General features: G+C 35.8%; 1 protein-coding gene across 2 annotated transcripts in view; it reads left to right on the top strand.

Moving 5' to 3' along the window:
* The window catches only part of SECISBP2L (SECIS binding protein 2 like), a 58,548-nt gene that overhangs the window by 10,023 nt on the left and 26,915 nt on the right, over nucleotides 1–21,610 (top strand). The window contains exons 3-11 of one of the 2 annotated variants that reach the window (XM_006077810.4): nucleotides 497–821; nucleotides 2,430–2,565; nucleotides 7,307–7,539; nucleotides 7,827–7,851; nucleotides 8,204–8,319; nucleotides 16,221–16,355; nucleotides 17,826–17,906; nucleotides 18,438–18,605; nucleotides 18,884–19,025. In XM_006077810.4, coding sequence (XP_006077872.4) covers nucleotides 497–821; nucleotides 2,430–2,565; nucleotides 7,307–7,539; nucleotides 7,827–7,851; nucleotides 8,204–8,319; nucleotides 16,221–16,355; nucleotides 17,826–17,906; nucleotides 18,438–18,605; nucleotides 18,884–19,025 — 1,361 coding nt within the window. The remainder of the gene's footprint in view (nucleotides 1–496; nucleotides 822–2,429; nucleotides 2,566–7,306; nucleotides 7,540–7,826; nucleotides 7,852–8,203; nucleotides 8,320–16,220; nucleotides 16,356–17,825; nucleotides 17,907–18,437; nucleotides 18,606–18,883; nucleotides 19,026–21,610) is intronic. The other variant, XM_006077811.4, reaches the window with a different exon arrangement.

The raw sequence follows: 21,610 nt of genomic DNA, 5'->3' as shown, positions 1-21,610 counted from the left end.
TCAAACCCACAGCTCTTGGATCTCCTACACTGCAGGCAGATTCTTGACCACTGAGCCATCAGGGAAGCCTGAATTCCTTTATACTGTCAATTAAAATTGTTATTACACATACGTAAAAACTAATTATAGCAAGGAAATTGATAAAAAAATGATCTCTTTTTTAGAATTATTATGAGGCTACAGTTGGCACTAGTGGTCAAGAACCTGCCTGCTAATGCAGGAGACTTCAGAGTTGCAGGTTCAATCCCTGAGTTGGGAAGATCCCCTGGAGGAGGGCACAGCAACCCACTCCAGTATTTTTGCCTGGAGAATCCCATGGACAGAGGAGCCTGACAGGCTATGGTCTATAGGGTCACAAAGAGTCAGATACAATGGGAACAACCTAGCACATTTTATACTGTTATTTTCTTTTATTAAAATAAGTTGAAAATTTGCTTTGTATTATTTTCAGACATGCATGTCAATAGATTTGTTCTTTTTTGATTTGGTTTTACAGACAGTTTCCATTATATAACAATGATATACGATGGCAACAGCCTAATCCAAACCCTGCTGGACCATACCTTGCTTACCCCATTATATCTGCTCAGCCACCTGTTTCTACAGAGTATACATATTATCAGCTGATGCCAGCACCATGTGCACAAGTCATGGGTTTCTATCATCCTTTCCCTGCACCTTACTCCAACACTTTTCAGGCTGCAAATACTGTCAATACTATAACCACAGAATGCACTGAGCGTCCAAATCACCTTGGACAGGTCTTCCCATTGTCTGGCCATCGAAACAGAAATAATAATAGAGGACCAATGGTACCAAAAGTAAGTGACCAAATTTGATTGGCTTTTGTGTTTGATATTTCTGTTGTTAGTGTAAGTAATTTGCTACTTGTATTGATTAGCTTTTACTACTGAGTTTTACTTTTTAAAAAACAATTAAGGATATAGCATTTTAAAAATAACTTTTTCCATTACTTTTGTTCCTCATTCTTTAAATGGTGATATGATTAACAGTCATTTTCAAGTTAGAGAGTTTACATAAGCATAATGTACAAATATTTCCAAATTATTTTAATTTAGTGATAAAAATTGCATAGTGACACAGTTTTAGTAAGGGATTAGTTTGGCTCCTTTCCTAGCAATGTTAAGTGGCTAATGTACATCTAATGTACATCAGTCTTCAGAAATAAGCAGGAGATATTATGGAAAAGAATATTGTGATGCATTAAGTCTCTTCAACTTCATTGTTTTCTATTCTGTCAATTTTTAGTAGGAACAGCACTTTGTTTTTTAGAGAATGCTTTATTATATGAACACAGGGTCTCCTAGGGCTAAAGAAAATTAAAGGTAAATGTGAAATGACTTTGTCAACACCAGCCTTTTGACTAAGTTAAAAAAAAAAAGACACAAAGGCCTTGAAATCACAGGAGAGTTTTAAGGTTAATTCTAGGTGTCTGTTTCTTAACTAAAATATTATTTTTCTATTGAAACCATAGCAAATAAGAAAAACCAGATTTCTTCTTAGCACTTTGAGCTAATGGAAAGCAGAGTGATTAAATGCCTTTTACGTCTGTTATTGTCAAGGAGTTCGTGCATTCCTAGATTCCATTAGCCCAGCCTCTTCGGTGAAAAGTCTGTGATGTCTTCTGGCATACTTTTTTCAGGTTAAAATACAAACAAGCTGTAGAAGTTGCTTTGAAAAGCTTATTAGTTTTTGTCCATGGAAACTTTCTGGGTCAAGGGAAATCCTTTTGGGATATCTGGGAATGAAAAGAAATAAGTATTGGAAATAGACAATAGTATATAACTTTCAAGTATTTAAGTAACATGATTTCTCAGAGTACATTTCCAGCACTTTAAGAAGTTACCTAAGAAGTTAAATTTGGAGTTCTTTTGTATAAATTGCTATTAAATGATGGATACTCATATTTTTAAAAAATGAAGGAAAGGATCAGCTTTTTAATATTTTCTTTTTAAATTCTAAAGTAGAAATTTCTTTTGTACTTCATTGCTCTCATGAAACTAAAATTGAGCTTTTGGATAAGTTACCACCCTTTTTACTGATACTGCCTTTTTAAATAAAAATTTATAACCCCTTACTTGATGTGGTTATACTCTTATTATTTATTATTAAGAAAATTTAAAATGCAAATGACAATTAAAATGAATATATCTCATTAATTATAATAGTATTAATGGTTATTTGAAAAGTAGTATATAAATGTGTATATAATACATTATATAGCCTACTATGATTGGCTGTAGATAATTTAGTGAAATCCTAACACAGTAACCCTGTTTCCTCATGGATTGAGAGTCACTCATTTGTAGCTTACATTTAAGTATATTTTTAAATGATGTATTGATATATTTTATAATGTTTATTAGTACATTGAATAAGATTTTAATTTTTTTTTTTACTTCAATCAGCAACAACTTATACAACAGCACATAAAAAGCAAAAGACCACTGGTGAAAAATGTAGCTATTCAGAAAGAGACAAGTGCAGCAGGTCCCGATAATCGATCAAAAATTGTGCTACTGGTAGATGCTTCACAGCAAACTGGTAAGGCAAGATTTTTCTTATGTATATACATCATAGATTTTAAAATATTTTTTATTTTATTGAAATATAGTTGATTTACATATTGTGTTAATGTCTGCTGTAAGCAGTGATTTCATTTATACATACATATACAGTACATTCTTTTTCATTTTCTTTTCCATTAGGGTTTATCATAGGATATTGAATACAGTTTTCTGTCCTCTATAGGGCCTTGTTGTTTATCCATTCTATATATAACAGTTTGCATCTGCTAATCCCAAACTCCCAATTCACCCCTCCCCCAGCACCGCCCCCTGCCCCCCACACACTTCGGCAACCTCAAGTTTGTTCTCTGTGTCTGTATCTGTTGTCATGCATTGACTTTGTAATTGTAGACTCTACCACTTTTTAGGATTCTGGACTTTCAGTCTTCTGTTTATCCCGCCACTTTGTGAAATTCTTTAGGAAAGATAAAACAGTCCCATGTTCTTAAAGTTCTTTCAACTTGGGTGCTGGCTTATATAATTTTGAGCAGAGTTTGAGGTTTCCTTATCCCCCTTCAGTAGTGAAGCAGTTCAGAAATCAGAGATGGAATTTTGAAGACATTGTAGAAATTTGAGGGACTCATTTTGTTAGAAGTTAGAATTGTACATATTTTATTTTTCATGTTTTTTAATAACTAGATTAAAATCCCTTTTAAAACATTCTATAAATATCTTTGTAGAAGAACTTATCAAGTTTCGTGTACCATATTTTAGCATAAGATCTGAACCAGACCTATTAGTGGTAACATGTATCCTTAAACAAGTAAAAATTTGGGGCTAGTTGTATATCATTTTCTTAAAAGTTTTTAGAGGACTGTGTAAACATTAAAGTAAAAAGCTTTATCCTGACAGTAGGTAACAGTTAATGAGTAGTTTTAAAATTCTCACTGTTTTCCAGTTATACGTGAAATTTCATTTTGTAGCCCTGATAATTAGCTTAATAGCTATAGAGTAGGTAGCTGTCTTCTCTCACTCATTGTCATTTAAAAATCCTTATTGATGATTCAGGACTAGATCTGTTCAGAGGCATGTTTGCTTTTTACCCTTTACAGTTTTTACAAAAATGCTGTCTGACTTGAAATGAATTAGATGGTACATACTTTCTTTCATTTGTACTGTACCTTTTTTGTTGGACATCCGTTCAGTTATCCTTTGACAATTCCTTAGGTTCATTAGGAGTAAGAAAATATCTGGAAATCAGTCAAAAAACAGCTTGCTGATAGTACAATCATTGTATGGTTTGTAGGGCATGAGGTGATAAGATTAACAGACTGACGAATGCTTGGAATGGTTTATGATAAAGAGCCATAAGGTAATATATGACAAAGTTCTGTATGTTTTGGTTGTTCCTAGACACAGTGACCCATTTCTACATGCTTTGAACCCTAAGAACTACTTTAAAAATTTGTTCTAACGTCTTTGGTTTGCTCATTAAGTGACCACAAGGACAACCTTCTGAATCTCAAGAATTAGAAAGTGGAAAGATGAAGATATAATTTGAGTAGAAGATTATACCTTCTATCAGGATTCTTATTCTTCAGGTTGTTCTTAATTTATCAGGATGAATTGATGTCAGTTATAGGTAGAAGGCAAATTATGGTTTAAGGAATTTGTAATACATTTTTACTCTTGAACACAAGCTTGTATTATTTAAAAGAGTTTAGTAAGATGGCTAGGTATGAAATAACACACAGAAGTTAATTATAGTGTATTACCAACAATCAGCCTTCCCTGGTGGCTCAGACGGTAAAGCGTCACATGCGGGAGGCCTAGGTTCGATTCCTGGGTTGGGAAGATCCCCTGGAGAAGGAAATGGCAACCCACTCCAGTATTCTTGTCTGGAAAATCCCATGGACGGAGGAGCTTGGTTGGCTATTGTCCATGGGGTCGCAAAGAGTCGGACACGACTGAGCGACTTCACTATCACTATCACCAACAATCAGAATTTAAGAAAATATATCATTTACAATAGCAACAAAAATACAGTTTCTGGGATAAACCTGACAAAGTATAAGACATTTATACTGAAAACTAACTTTATTATAGGACATTTTAAAAAAACCTAAATCGCTCATTCAGGATGATTTGATGTTGCAAGTGGCATTTTTCCCTTTGTTAATCTACATATTCAGTGCATTTCTGATCAAAATTCCAATGGGGATTTTTGGAGAACTTGACAAACTAATTTCTAAGATAAAAGAGCACTGATCTGAAAAGAGCCATGATTTCCCTGGAAAAGAACATTTCCTCTTGGGAATTTCCTGGTGGGTCAGTGGCTATTAAAAAAAATTTTTTTAATTAAAAGCATTTTTTAAAAGTATTAAAAAAAGAATTTTTTCTTCTAGATAGCAAGACCTACTAAGCCATTTATTTTTTATAGGCTTATATAAAAATATATAAAATACAGTATACAAAGATTAAACAGAACAGAGTCCCAGAAACAGACCCATGTATGTGAAAACATATACAAGGAAAATGACAGAGAGAGCATTACAGACCCTTAACATATACATCATGCAAATCTTATGTTTTTAATTGGTTATTTAATTGATTGATTAATTTTTATATCATGCAAATCTGTTCCAGATGGATTAAGGACTTAAATGAGAAAACCTCATGTAGAAGAAGATATAGGCAGATATCTTTATGATTGCATGGAGAAAACTATAAAATTAAGAATTTCTCCTTATCAAGAGTGAATGAAGGGGCTTCCCTGGTGGTTCAGTGGTAAAGAATCTGCCTGCCAATGTAGGAAACTCAAGTTCAATCCCTTGTCCAGGAACATCCCGCATGGCACAGAGCAACTAAGCCTGTGCCACAACTTTTGAGCCTGTGCTCTAGAGCCTAGAAATGCAACCACTGAGGCCACGAGCCACAGCTGAAGCCTGCACGCCCTAGAGCCTGTGCTCCGCAACAAGACAAGCCGCTGCAGTGAAGTTTGAGCACTGCAACTGCAGAGCAGCTCCCAGTAGCCACCTCTAGAGAAAGCACACACGTGCAGCAGCAAAGACTTAGCACAGCCAAAAGGAAAAAAAAAAAAGAGTGAATGAAGGAACAAGTCATAAATCTTGGAAAGGATTTTACCATGTATGTAACTGAAAGGGTTAGTATGAGGACATAGGAAGAATTCATAAGAATCAGTAAGAAAATGATCTCACCTTGCACTCAGGGCCCTTGGAATACAGTGCTGCCAGGGGGCTGAAACACTTTGGCAGAACTATAGGAATCTTTGTTTTGACCCAGTTGGCCTACTGAGGACAGTGTATCCAAATGGAATCTCCTCCCAGAAAGAAAAGGAACTGTTTGATTAAAGGTGTGTATACTGCAGCAGCACACAAAAAACCACTGAAAACCTCTCAATGTCCAGTAACAGGCAACAAGTCAAAAGAGGTGCCCAGGACATCCACTCAGTGAACTAATATGGAACCTTCATGTATTATAATTAACAAAGAACATAATTAAACAGCACAACTAAAAATTATATTGATTCTGTATAAAAGTTATATATAGAAAAATTGTGATTGTGAGAAAAGGGTTGTGGGAAAAATTACGTAGTAAAGGGAATTTTAGTGGTGTGCTGGATTGGGAGGAGTTGGTAAGAGGTCTTGTTTTTTAAAATGCCTTGTAATTACAATTTGTGAAATACAAAAATGAGAAATAGGCAACTTAGTAGAAAAATAGACAGAAATCAATCCAAAAGCAAAACTAACAAGTATTTCACAGAGGGGAAAACATACATGGCTATTCTCAACCTCATTATTAAGCAGGAAAATGCAAATTAAAATCTGCAATGAGCCATCTTTTTATACCCAGCAGTTGGGAGAAATTAAAGCCTAGAGGACAGTGTCTAGAATTTGGTGAATATGTGCACCAGCGGGGTTATTTATATCCTGCTCTTAGAGTGCAAACTGTTTTAACCACCTTTGAAAAATGATTCGGCATTACCAGGTAAAGTTGAACATTACATGTAACCCCTAAGCCTACCGATATTTACATTAGAGAAACGTTCATGTGCGCACATACATACTCTTACATCTATATAAGAATGTTCACAGAAGTACTGTTGTTGAGAGCAAAACCCCAGAACAACCCAAGTGTCCCATCAGTGTTACAGAGGACAAAGGCACTCTGGTATATTCATACACAGGCATTCTAGATTTCAGTGACCTTAATGAATTACAGCCACATGCATCAGAATCTCAAAACCAATCAACATTTGAGGGAGAGAGCAGCGGCAGGGGGAAGCAAGTCACAGAAGAATGTGGACATGTAATTCCATTTTTATAAAGGTAGAATTGCAAAAGTACATAGTTTATGGTTTGGAAATATAGAAGTCCAGAGTAAATCTATTTTAAAAAGTGAAGGAGTGATAAACACAATTCCGAATAGCCCCTGAGGGAGGAAGAGAATAAGTGGTGGAGGAAGCATGCAGTGGACTTCAAAGGATTGGTGATGTTTAAACGGATGATAGTGGTTTGTTTTAATTATATAATATTAAATACACACATAGTTACGCAGATACTCTGTTCATAATAAATACATGATATAAAGCAACTTGTCAGGAGCATCTTTTGCCGATCTTTTCAGAAAGTTTCACACCTGTTTTCTTTGTTTACAAAGTTAGATATTGTTCTTTTCTTAACAATTTTAATGATAATTTAAAAGAATTGGTCAGCTTGTTCCTCAAGAGGAGCTGTCACACTTTCCTTGCCTTACAGATTTCCCATCAGACATCGCAAACAAATCTCTCTCCGAGAGCTCTGCCGCAGTGCTCTGGAAGGCCAAAGGCAGGAGGAGAAGAGCCTCCCACCCAACTGCCGAGTCCTCTAGTGAGCAGGGAGCTAGTGAGGCCGACATTGACAGTGACAGTGGCTACTGCAGCCCCAAACACAGCGCCAGCCAGCAGCCTGCCGCGGGGGCCCCGAGAGGCCCCGACGCTGGCTCCCTCAGCGTAGGTGGCGCTTCTTGATCTTCTCACCTGTCGTCTGTGTCAGTTCTTTGTGTCTTCGCCTAAAGCTGAAGTATCTATTTTCATTAATAGTTCTATAATATGATGGTTAAAAATGTGTTTTGTATGTTTTACTATTAATATAAAAATACTTATGCAGAAGAATTTTTTCTAAGATTATAATAAGCGTGCTTCACAGTAGATGAAATTGTGAAATGTTTACAAGGTATATGGTGTTTACTCTTAAGCAGAAAATAATTGTCTTTTTTTTTGTTTGTTTCTATTTTTAGCATGTGGACTCATCTATATGTGCAGGTACTTATTTTCTGCATAGTGTTTTTGCTCTATTTTCTTCTCTGTCCATGTCAAAGTTTTGCTTTTGAGCATGAAGCTTGCTGATGCTGCAAAAAAAAATTAGAAGTCTTCCAAAGAAATGCAAGTTAATTTGAAAGTATGGTTTTGTTGATGAAGTTGGGAAAATGTCAGCTGGAGGTATTCTGCAAGTTGACACTTAACATTACCAAGACCTGGAATGCCACTTAAAGTTTATGGAAATTTTCCACTGTTACATTTAGAATGACTGAGTTTCAACACATGATGTTAGGGGGCACTTTAAGTTTTGGTATCTTTATAATTAAATTATATTTTAAAATCTCATTTATTATAGGTGGTGTAAATTGGTCTAATGTAACTTGCCAGGCAACTCAGAAAAAACCTTGGATGGAAAAAAATCAGACATTTTCTAGAGGTGGAAGGCAGACTGAACAAAGAAATAATTCACAGGTAATTTGGATTAGGTTGGAGAAATAGGTGTGAGATGAATTATTATAAATTGTGGCTTTGAAGAGCAGTGTCCTTAATTTTTGGCATGCATGTTGTGTTTAACATGGTAATCTGTAATTTTGAAGTGGTTTAGGGAATAAAACTATTATTTAAATAATGAAACAAAATGGTAACATGTTGAATAGATTGGATATATATTGTACCATTTTCTACTTCTCTCTATGTAAGAAATGTATTTGGATATTTTATAACTTAAAAAAAGAGTACAGTCCTGCTTCATCTTCTGTGACTTTTTCCTATCTATATAAAAAAACATAAAGCATATTAATTTTTTTTTTAGACCTTCAGGACTGCAGCCTTGTCCATGTCTTTACTTGACTATAAATACCAAAACCATGCTTGGTGCTTGTTGCAGTACCACGGTGAGGGCAACCTCGTGCTATAATGTGGCCAGACTGGGTAGCTTCCTGGGTTTGGGGAGCAAGATTTAGCTGAAGTACAGCAGAGCAAGTTATATACAGCCACAGGCTTCCAATAACTATCTTCCTGCATTGGTTGTCTCTGAAATCAGGGAGGCGTTGGTTGGTCAGTATTTTTCCTTTTTAAATTTTTAGATAGCATTCCTGGATTTCTTAAATCTTGTTAATGGGAATTAAAGTTACCATATGAGTAGATCTAGATGAACTGAAATAGAAGTAAGTTAATAATGGATTGAATAAACCAAAGACTTGCCTGTGCCTTTGCCTCCCTGAAATGAAGTTCCCTAGCATTAATTATGCTGTCAGGAAAACAAGTAGAATAGTGCTCTCTTGCCTACAGTTATTGCAAAAATGAGTCATTGTTGTTTGTGGCAGGCTTGTGAAGCAGTCTAGCTTTATTTGATCAAAAAGAGCTGAAACAAGAATTGTTTATATAGATTAGATAAACAAAATCTGTGGAATGTTTGGTCAAGTACTAAAATTTTATCTTGAAATTGTAACTGCTAGACCTGCCAAGCTTGCAGTCTCAGCATTGGTACTTTTGGTATCAGTAGTCCACTAGAGAGTAAATAATACTGATACAGAAAAATATTTTACCTCTGCCTCAAAGCTAATGAGAATGGTGAAAAAACACAAAACAGAAAATTATGGAACTGCATAAACATTTGTTTATTTTGTATCTCTTCATTCCAAAAGAACTGGAGCCAGATGTTGAACAATGTGTTTTCTTTTCTACTTCTGAGGCTTTGTTGTACTTTTCTTAAGTGTGCAGTTGTTTGCCTTTTTGATAGGCAGAATCTTTTTTCTTTTAAGTCAAAATATTTTCCCTTTCCAATTTCTGATTGTTTTAAGGGTTAAAAAGCCTTTTAGAAATGTATGGACGTGAGTCTGAGTGAATTCCGGGAGTTGGTGATGGATAGGGAGGCCTGGCGTGCTGCGATTCATGGGGTCGCAAAGAGTCGGACACGACTGAGCGACTGAACTGAACTGAAATATTCATTTGTATTTTCTGCTACTTTTTTACAGTGTAATGTTTTCAAAACTTTTTTATCCAAGGTTTTCTTTTGAAGCGTGGTGCAACATAATGATGTCAGTTTTCACAGTAGTTAACCAGTTATCTTAATGTTGTAATATATTAATTTTTTTCTGATTTACTCTTTTAGTCACCTGCTAATCTCTTATGTTTTAGGTTCTGTTTTTGAGCTTTTTCCCCATTTATTATTAGATTTGTACACCTGTACTGTGTGGTTTTAACTACTGAACAGTGACATGATTTTTTAATACTTTTACCAGTGTCTTAACATTTGAAACAGCAGGTTTTTTCCTATACTCTGCTGTAGCCTTAATTGTAAACGATAGTCTAAAAATTTAAGTTTTATTTTTTGAATAAAATAAAAATGGTTTTATTTTGTGAATAGGTTGAAAAAAATGTATGAAAAAGGTTATACAACAGTCTCATTTGCATCCTGTCTCCACATGTGTTCTCCTCTTACCTGTACCTGTATATTTGCCCAGAGTTTCTCCATGTCATTATAAGTAAAAAATATAAGTATGTATCTCAAGTTTTATTCATTCTGTTCTGTGCTCTGTTCACATCTTTTAACAAAGTAGATAGATATTTTGTTAGAGATATTGCTGTATTATTTACTCAGAGGGTTTCTGCACTTTTTTTTTTTTAATTCAACTCCTAATGTTGTTGGGGCTTCCTTTGTAACTCAGTTGGGAAAGAATCTGCCTGCAGTGCAGGAGACCTGGGTTCGATTCCTGGGTCGGGAAGATCCCCTGGAGAAGGAAATGGCAACCCCCTCCAGTATTCTTGCCTGGAAAATCTCATGGACAGAGGAGCCTGGCTGGCTACAGTCCATGGGGTCACAGAGTTGGACACGACTGAGCGACTGAACCACCAGCACCAGCACCACATGTTGATGCATCCTTGTTATTTTCTGGAGTCCTGTTGATGGACACTTTAATTGTTTATAAACTATTGCTATTGTGGATATGCTACAGTGCTATTTTGAAATCTGTGTGTAGAGCAGTAAAGTATATTCCTGGATAAGTATTGCTGAGTGAAAAGGTGAAATCACCTCTGTTACTTGGTAGATAGCACCAGATTGTGCCAGTTTGCATTCTTAACAGTCATGTGGAGAGTGCTTATTTCCATAGAGCCTCAGAAACCATGTGTTTTCAAGATTTTGCATTTGTGCCAGTTAGGAGAAATAGTGTATTCATGTAGTTGAGCATCTTTCCATATGTTTAAGGACCATTTGTACTTTTCTGTGAACTTGTTATGTTCTTTGCCCATTTATTGTGTTTTGACCTTTTTCTCTGTTTTTGTACATTTTTAAATCAGTTTGATCAGGCTGTTACCAAATTTAAAGAAATTTTAAGAGCCTTTAGTCTGTTATATGAGTTGCATATATTTTACTAGATTTTCATTTTTATTTTTGACTTTGCTTAATAATTGCCATGCACAAGTTTGTTTTAAATACTGTTAAGAAGTTGATTTTTTATAAAGAAATTTGTCTGATTTCCTCCAATGTGTTTATGCTCTTGTGTTTTTTACATTTAAATCTTTATTCCATTTAGAGTTTGTCTTAGTGGATGTTGTGAGAAATGGGTCTTATTTTGTGTTTTTCATGTGGCTACCCAAATCTCCCACCACTGTGAATTGACAAGTTCATTACTTCATCTATTTGAGATAGCCACCTTTATCACCTATGAAATTTCCATATATTTTGAAATCTTGTTTCTGGATTTTCTGTTTTGTTGTTTGGTTGTTAAATTAATCTATCAACTTAAGGAGAATGGACATCCTTTATGATGTGGCATCTTTCTAGAAAAAAAATACGTCATTCTCTTTTTGAGTCACCTTTTTGTGTTCTTTAGAAGTATTGTATAGTTTTCTGAAAACAAATTTGTACATATTCCTCATATGTTAATTCTTAGTGTTTTTGTTATGTAAATGGAGAATGAAAACTTAAATCTTTATATATTAATTTTATGCTAGTCATTTAAGAATCTTAATATGTATTTGTTATTTCTGCTTTGTTATGTTCTGTATGCCCAGTCTCTGTTAACAAAACTCTTTTAGAAGAACTTAAAAAAACAAAGGTTCATTTCAGGAGGTAATTGAAATACTTGCATATTTGATCCCCATGAACTTTGTTGGAACCATTAGTTGGGGATTTTAATTTAATCCTCAAACTTTGTCTCCAAGAATTAAGTTGCATTTATTTTTTAAAAGAATTGTTTTTGTGTTTGTAACAACATTATATATTAACTGTGGTTTACAAGAAGGCTAACATTGAGGTAATGCTGTTTGGAAGGTAGAGTTACATTTACTTTTTTGTGATAGTGACTGTACAAAGGAATGAAGATTTTACTCAAGAATTATTCTCTTGCTTCCTATTCATCCCTATGTTGGGGCTTGATAGTACTCATTTCAGTGTGAATAATTTATGTGAATTAAGTCGTTTCTTTGGTACCTGGACATTGTAAATTGTGTTTGTTTTGCCATCCTTGTGTGAGCTTCTTTTCATGAACCAATTAAAAAAAAACTGTATCATGAAAATTTTTAAACAGACATTAAAGTTGAAATAATTTTATAGAGAACATTCATTGCTAGCTACTATCAAAGATTTTTCTAAAATTGGCTTCATCACATGGTGTATTTTTCTATCCGTCTCCCTATCCATGTTCATGAGGCTGTTTTAAGATGAAGTAAATATTTAAAACCAAAAATCTGTTGGGTCCTTGGAAAATTATCTAGTTTCTTCACAGGTGCTTATAGGTTATAGGAAGTAGCCCAGTTTTCACAATAGATCCTCTAAGGAAGAATTACATTTACTGTATGACTGTGCTCTAGCTTATAGTTCTGCTATACAACCTACTTCCCAAGAGAGTGTAAAAATTCTGTTTCTTATCGGCAAGTCTTTTTAGACCAGTTGGTTAGCATGAGAACTGCCAGGTGCTTCTAGGGCTTTTTGTGCATATTTTTGATTTCATATCCAAAGCCTGTATACCAGCACCTGCAGTCCAGGTCCACTTCAGGTTCTGTTTATTATTAGGATTCTTGAGTAACTGGTAAAGAACACTGTACTTTTCTCATCACTCTAAAGTGTCCTGGTTAAGAAGGGCATTTCATATAAGTTGCATTGGGTACTTAAGAGAGGGAACTTAATTGTCTTAAGATAATGCTTTTTCTTACTCTTATGTTCTTTGTATGACAGTTGAACAGTTTGCAGATGTATTAATAGGATAATAATTTAAGTGACTGAAATTTTTATTCTCTTAAATCTGTTTTCTTATAAACATTTAAAATTTTTAATATTTATTAGGATTAAAAAATATGAAAGCTGCTGATTAAAAGATCTAAAATAAAATAGTTTTTTATAAAAAGATAATGCATAGTTTCTCTCAATGGTAACATCATTCAAAACTATAGTGCAATGTCACAACCCCGATATTGACATCAATGTAGTCAGGATTCAAAACAGATCCATTACTACAGGGATCCCTTATGTCACTCTTTTATAGCCAGACTCCCTTCCTTTACTCACCAGCTTCTCCTTAAACTCTAGAATCCACTAATGTGAATCTACTAATCTGTTTCCTCATTTTATGATTGTGTCATTTCAAGAATGCTGTATACATAAACCGATACAGTCTTTTTAGGATTGACTTTTTTCACTAGTGTGGTTTTCTGGAGATTCCTACAGATTGTTAGTTATATCAGTAGTTTGTTTTTATGATTGTCCACTGTTTTATAGGGTGAATATACCACAATGAGTTTATACTCTTAATGAAGGACATCTGGGATGTTTCTTGTTTTTGGTATTACAAATAAAGCCAATATAAGTGTTCATGCATGGGGGGGAGTTCAGTTCAGTTCAGTTCAGTCGCTTAGTCGTGTCCGACTCTCGCGACCCTGTGAATCGCAGCACGCCACGCCTCCCTGTCCATCACCAACTCCCGGAGATCACTCAGACTCAAAGTCCATTGAGTCAGAGATGCCATCCAGCCATCTCATCCTCTGTCGTCCCTTTCTCCTCCTGCCCCCAATCCCTCCCAGCGTCAGAGTCTTTTCCAATGGGTCAACTCTTCTCATGAGGTGGCCAAAGTACTGGAGTTTCAGCTTCAGCATCATTCCCTCCAAAGAAATCCCAGGGCTGATCTCCTTCAGAATGGACTGGTTGGATATCCTTGCAGTCCAAGGGACTCTCAAGAGTCGTCTCCAACACCACAGTTCAAAAGCATCAATTCTTCGGCACTCAGCCTTCTTCACAGTCCAACTCTCACATCCATACATGACCACTGGAAAAACTATAGCCTTGACTAGATGGACCTTTGTTGGCAAAGTAATGTCTCTGCTTTTGAATATGCTGTCTAGGTTGGTCATAACTTTCCTTCCAAGGAGTAAGCGTCTTTTAATTTCATGGCTGCAGTCACCATCTGCAGTGATTTTGGAGCCCAAAAAAGTAAAGTCTGACACTGTTTCCACTGTTTCCCCGTCTATTTGCCATGAAGTGATGGGACCGGATGCCATGATCTTCGTTTTCTGAATGTTGAGCTTTAAGCCAACTTTTTCACTCTCCACTTTCACTTTCATCAAGAGGCTTTTGAGTTCCTCTTCACTTTCTGCCATAAGGGTGGTGTCATCTGCATATCTGAGGTTATTGATATTTCTCCGGGCAATCTTGATTCCAGCTTGTGTTTCTTCCAGTCCAGCGTTTCTCATGATGTACTCTGCATATAAGTTAAATAAGCAGGGTGACAATATACAGCCTTGACATACTTCTTTTCCTATTTGGAACCAGTCTGTTTTTCCATGTCCAGTTCTAACTGTTGCTTCCTGACCTGCATACAGGCTTCTCCAGAGGCAGGTCAGGTGGTCTGTTATTCCCATCTCTTTCAGAATTTTCCACAGTTTATCGTGATCCACACAGTCAAAGGCTTTGGCATAGTCAAGAAAGCAGAAATAGATGTTTTTCTGCAACTGTCTTACTTTTTCCATGATCCAGCAGATGTTGGCAATTTGATCTCTGGTTCCTCTGCCTTTTCTAAAACCAGCTTGAACATCAGGATGTTCACGGTTCACGTATTGCTGAAGCCTGGTTTGGAGAATTTTGAGTATTACCTTACTAGCATGTGAGATGAGTGCAATTGTGCGGTAGTTTGAGCATTCTTTGGCATTGCCTTTCTTTGGGATTGGAATGAAAACTGAGCTTTTCCAGTCCTGTGGCCACTGCTGAGTTTTCCAGATTTGCTGGCATATTGAGTGCAGCACTTTCACAGCATCATCTTTCAGGATTTGGAATAGCTCAACTGGAATTCCATCACCTCCACTAGCTTTGTTTGTAGTGATGCTTTCTAAGGCCCACTTGACTTCACATTTCAGGATGTCTGGCTCTAGGTGAGTGATCACACCATCGTGATTATCTGGGTCATGAAGATCTTTTTTGTACAGTTCTTCTGTGTATTCTTGCCACCTCTTCTTAATATCTTCTGCTTCTGTTAGATCCATACCATTTCTGTCCTTTATTGAGCCCATCTTTGCATGAAATGTTCCCTTGGTATCTCTGCTTTTCTTGAAGAGATCTCTATAGAAGAGATCTCCCATTCTGTTGTTTTCCTCTGTTTCTTTGCATTGATCGCTGAGGAAGGCTTTCTTATCTCTTCTTGCTATTCTTTGGAACTCTGCATTCAGATGCTTATATCTTTCCTTTTCTCCTTTGCTTTTCGCTTCTCTTCTTTTCACAGCTATTTGTAAGGCCTCCCCAGACAGCCATTTTGCTTTTTTGCATTTCTTTTCCATGGTTATGGTCTTGATCCCTGTCTCCTGTACAGTGTCACGAACCTCCATCCATAGTTCATCAGGCACTCTACCTATCAGATCTAGGCCCTTAAATCTATTTCTCACTTCCACTGTATAATCATAAGGGATTTTATTTAGGTCATACCTGAATGGTCTAGTGGTTTCCCCTACTTTCTTCAATTTCAGTCTGAATTTGGTAATAAGGAGTTCATGATCTGAGCCACAGTCAGCTCCTGGTCTTGTTATTGTTGACTGTATGGAGCTTCTCTGTCTTTGGCTGCAAAGAATAGAATCAATCTGATTTCGGTGTTGACCATCTGGTGATGTCCATGTGTAGAGCCTTCTCTTGTGTTGTTGGAAGAGGGTGTTTGCTATGACCAGTGCATTTTCTTGGCAAAACTCTATGGTGGCGAGTAACATGCACTAATTATTACAGTTTTGTGTTTTCATTATATTTACCTCATTTATCAAAGTTTTGACCTTTTATAATAAATATGCACTTTATGAAAATTCATTTAGTTGTATACTTTTGGGTACATTTCTGTATGTTATACTTCAGTAAAACATTTTACTTAATACATTTTCCCCCTCCTTTGGGGTTTATTTAGGTTGGATTCAGATGCCGAGGACATAGTACTTCCTCAGAAAGAAGACAAAATTTGCAAAAGAGACAAGATAATAAGCAGTTAAATCCCAGCCAGTCTCACAGAGGCGACCCAAATTCTGAGTCTTTATATTTTGAGGTACTTATTTCAAACTAAATTGTTATAGTAAATGTTCCCATTCAGAAATTAATTTTTATTACATTATGATAAGTACCTTTTTATGTCTTAGCCCATCACTGCTGTTAGATTGTAAGTTACCTAGAAGTATTGACTCACGTTTTTTTCTTCGTTATATACAGTTAGCCTAAACATTAGCTTTATTAATGTTAATTTTTAAATTTTTGTCATGAATAGTCATCATTTTGAAGTAACATGCAGAGATAGAACTTAATTTTATATAAATTTCACCTAATATGAATCTTCTACCCATCTTTAATTATCAGTGTTGAGTCTCTTTTGTTAAGGCTTTCAAATTTGAAAATAGTTAAATCTGGTTAATTTGTACTGCTAGTCAGGGGAGTCTTGAGAAGGAAGATAAAAGGCTGTTTTACTTTCTCTGATAGGCAGACGCTTTATATTGTAATGGCAGTGTTTTTATTACTTATTCATCTAACTGGCACTCATTGGAGGCCTGTTATGTATTTAGTAAGGTGCTCTGCCTGGTGCGTTAAAATGAAGAAGCACACCAGCCTTAGGGAGATTACTGTGTAAAGAGCAATGTAGGCATGTACACACCTGGTAATTCTTAGGTGTGGTTAGAGTTGAAAGGAGTAGTAAGTTTTGGGTTTGAGGCAGGATAGGGTTAGCGTTTGGAATAGGTTTTAAAGAATGAGTAGAGTTTGTGTCAAGATGATGAACAACATCCCAGGTAACTCACTTGAATAACTCATTTTTGTTAACATAGTTTCTATAAAATGGCTTAATAGTTGCATTTTAAATATACTGGAAGCCAGAGGCTAGAGATCAGTAATATGTTGCATAAACTTGATAATTGCCCTAAAGGACTTGAGAGTGCATCTGAAGTATTGTATCAAGAATGGTACCTGTGGCAGATTTTTTATTTACACTTAATCATGATTCATTCCATAGTTATATTTAAAGATATTAGATAATTTTCAATGTAAAGGAGGATACTGGTTAAGAAATTACTCTGAATAGGGAATTTATTTTTATTTTTTAACTTTTAATCTTATTTCTAGGTATATGTAGCAGTGGGACAGGGAATGTATTAATGAAATTCATATTAAGCCATTTCTTTAAAATCCAAATTATGTGAAATGTGATAAAAATCCTTTTTGAATTTCTTTTTATTTACCTTGGGTACTACCTTGGGTAGAATTATTAATAAAAATGGAGTTATAGATACAGAAATCCAAAGGATGGATGTGTGGATATGTCCTCATCCTTGAATAATTAAATTAGCTTTGTGTTAGCCTGTGAGAAATGAGACTTCCTTTTTAAGACTCACTTAAAATAGTTCAATACTGAGTTAATTACTTGAGTTGATTACGTCCCCATTTCTCATTACTCTCAAGCATTATAAAAGGTTGTTCTTAGGAATTTATTGCTTTGGACTATGTTTTTACTTAAAATGTGGAACTGTTTCAGGATGAAGATGGATTTCGAGAACTAAGTGAGAATGGAAATGCTAAAGATGAGAATATGCAACAGAAACTTTCTTCAAAAGTAGTAAGTGACTTTTAAAAAAGATAAGTAAAATGTATGAATGTCTTGTGAGCCATGATTGTGTTGGAAAGAAAGACTACAGGGAAGTATAAAGACTTGGGCAGATGGTATTGAAGAAATGCTGTATTTAGTACTGATTTAGTATTTTCAGTGTAGCCAGAACAGACACTGTCCTTTGAAATCCATAGTTCCATTTCAGAGAAGTAAATACCATTTATTAAATGACATCATGCAACATACAGTCCCTGCTAAAATTTCCCCAATTGTTGTAAAACTTTACTTTGGAGTGCTTTTGTTTTTAGTACAGAATCCAGACGCTTATATCACCTACTGCAGTATGCTGTTTTGTCGCTATCATTTTCCAGTCTCCTAGTCTAGAATGGTTCTACCACCTCACTCTGTTCTTTATGACACTGAATCTTTTGAACAGTCTAGCCTAGTTATACTGTAGAACTTCTCACATTCTAGATTGTCTTTCCTTATGATTAGATTGTTACGGAATCACTAAAAAATGGTTTTCTCTGGTTATCATAGTTGGATGATTTACCAGAAAACTCACCAATCAATATAGTTCAGACTCCAATTCCCATTACAACCTCAGTTCCTAAACGTGCAAAAAGTCAAAAGAAGAAAGCTTTAGCAGCAGCCCTTGCCACCGCTCAAGAATATTCAGAAATAAGTATGGAGCAAAAAAAACTACAGGTATGTATTCATTTTTATGAATATATATGGTAGTTTATTTGGTAGGTTTGGGGGAGAGGGTGGATGGAAGAGTGACAAATATAATTATCTTAAATTGCCACTTTTTTTTTTACCTTATCACATGGCTTGCAGGATCTTAGTTCCCTGACCAGGAATTGAACCCACACCCTCCACAGTGAAAGCGTGGAGTCCTGGCAGACCACTGGACTGCCAGGGAATTCCCTTAAATTGTCACATTTTCATACTATAACAAAAATGTTTTCATATTTATCTTGCAGGAAGCTTTATCAAAGGCAGCTGGAAAAAAGAATAAAACACCTGTGCAGCTAGATTTGGGGGATATGTTAGCAGCTCTGGAAAAGCAACAGCAAGCCATGAAAGCACGGCAAATTACTAACACCAGACCTCTGTCATATACAGGTAATATCATTCATCTGAGCAATATGTTATTTCACTTTGGTAATATATTTTGGATATTGTTAATCTAAATTATATATACCTAAAAAAAAAAAAATCCAGAGTCTAATTACTCAGCAGCTCCTCTCCTGCCACACTGTTACCTACCTTTCATTCACCCTAACCCCCAGTCTATCTTTAAAGGAGTGATCTTCTTCAAATATAAGTTCAAAACTCTCCAGCAACTCATCTCACTTGGAGTGAAGCTGGAGTTCTAAGTCATATCTCAGCTGACCCTGTCACCTTTTGGCCCTCCTCACCATTCTCCCTTGGCACACACTGCTTTAGCCAGTTAGCCCCTTGCTGTTCCACAGACACTTCTAATGTGCTTCTAGCGCAGTTCTTAAGGCTTGCTCTTACCTGGAACTCTCTTCCCTCAGACATCAGTATGGTGTGTTCCCTCAGGCCCTCTGGATCTCTGTTCAGATTTGTCAGTTGGTACATATCATTGACCAGCTTTGAAGGTAGCAGTAAGGGCCACAAGTAAGTTATAGAGCAGTAAGGCTCTATAACTGTTAAATTATCCAATTTAAAACCAAATGGGAAACCTAGGAGTTCTGATCAAATTTTGTGTGTTTGTGAAGGAAAGAGAGTGGGAAGGAGGGAGAAAATGATCTTGCTTTCTCCTGAAACAGTTCTTTTTAACAAACCTCATCAGAGTTAGGCTCAGCAGCTTTGAAGTGCTCCCTCATTTGTTTTCATAGTCTTTGTTTTAGAGGATGAGGAATAAGATAAAGGAAAGAGAAAGGCACCAATAAAAAGCACTGATGTTGAGAGGCAGAATTGAATTTTCTGTTTTCTTTCGTTCCTATATAAAGGATCTACTGTTTTTAAACAAAAAGATAAATAACAGTTTATAACTTTAATTGTGTATGCAAAAGGTTTAAACCTATAGTTAATTACCCATCCGGTATGAACCTTAGCTTAGAGTAACTGTTAGTAAAAATAACATTGAGTACATCCTAGGCTTTAGAGTTACATGCTGTTGAGATGAGGAGAGTGGTAGTAACATCTTACTAAGAGTAAAGGAGCCTGGGAAATGGAACTGAGAGTTAGCAGTGTTTGGGGTCAGTGTGGTCTAGGGGCTGCATGGGGGGGCTTTGGATTTGAACTATCTCCTGGATCCTGTTCTTCCATGTATTTCCTTGGCGAGTTATTTAATCTTCTTGTGTTTCAATTTCCTCATTAAAATAGAGATAATACAGTACCTGCTTCAGGATTGTTTTGAGGGAGTAAATGGGATGATACATGTAAAGTGCTTAGTAACGTGTAACTGATTATTTAGGGGAAAAGACTATCAGTCTGTGATATTTCAAGTGGCTTATTATATTACAACTTTGATTCATTTAACACATGTTAATATATACAAATGTAATTATATACAAGCAAAGCATGGTGTCAGGAACTGTGGAATTACAGATATGATTAAGCTATGTCTGTGGTCAAGAAGATTTATAGTGTAGTCAGAAACATATAAACACATAGCTCATAAAAAGCAGTGCTTCAGGAAAGGTGCTAGCAAAGTTTAATGAACTTATAAAAGAAAGAGTGATTTATGTCAACAGGGCCATATGGGGAAGATGTTATAAATGACTTCATATGTGATTTGAACTGGACTTTGAAGGGAGAGTAAAGTTCTTGACAGATAGAAATGAGGTTAACCTCTAACCTGTCACCATGTTTAAATTGGTAAGGGTTGATTACAAAGAAATCAGCTTTCTTGGGAAGTCCAAAAGAAGGATAGGACTATGGCAGAGATGTAAAGGATTTTAAGAAAGTTAATAGGATTTTTTAATTGATGGAATGTGGCAACAAGTCAAAGATGACTCCAGGCTCTCTGACTTAGAACATTGTGTTGGTGGTATGGGATATGATGATTCCAAATAGACTAAGGATCATGGAATAAGAATTTTCTTGGGAAGAACAGACTCTGGTCCTGTTGTATTTGAAATGTTAGTTAGGGACATCTTGGTGGTTCCTATTTAACATAGTTAGGTATATGCAGTTCAGGTTAGAAGTCAATAAATTTCAAATAGGGATGATTGTTGTAATTGGAAATATATAAGATTGTCAGGGGAGAGAAAAATTAGGATAAAAGATGTAGAACACTCAGACTTAAAACACAGAAGGAAAAAGAACCAGAAAAACAGGTTTGAGAAAAAGTAAGAAAAATAGAATGGAATGTAACAGAAGATGAGGATAGAATTTTCAGAAAGAGGAAGGATATGGTCTTTGGTAACACATGCTAAAAAGAAAAAAACTAGAGTAGAGCAAAGACTCAGAATTAGATTTGGTGATTGTAAAATTATATGTGATCTTGGCAATAGCAGTTTCAAGAAAGTGGGTAAGGCAGGGGCCAGATTATAATGATTTGAAAAGTAATGGGAAAGCCGACTATTTGGAAGTTACAGAAAGAGAGAGGGAGTTGATGGTGCCTTAGAAGCCATTCAGGGGAGAGGTTTTGTTGGTTTGCCTGCCTTTTTTCATCCTTTCATGTAGAGGAGATTTTAACTTCTTCTGGGAAGTTAGGGAAGAACTTGAAAGATTAA

This window comes from Bubalus bubalis, chromosome 11 (assembly GCF_019923935.1).
Source record: "Bubalus bubalis isolate 160015118507 breed Murrah chromosome 11, NDDB_SH_1, whole genome shotgun sequence".
Classification (NCBI taxonomy): domain Eukaryota; kingdom Metazoa; phylum Chordata; class Mammalia; order Artiodactyla; family Bovidae; genus Bubalus; species Bubalus bubalis.
The sequence above is the reverse complement of the archived record's forward strand: the minus strand, read 5'-3'. Positions and strand labels throughout refer to the sequence as shown.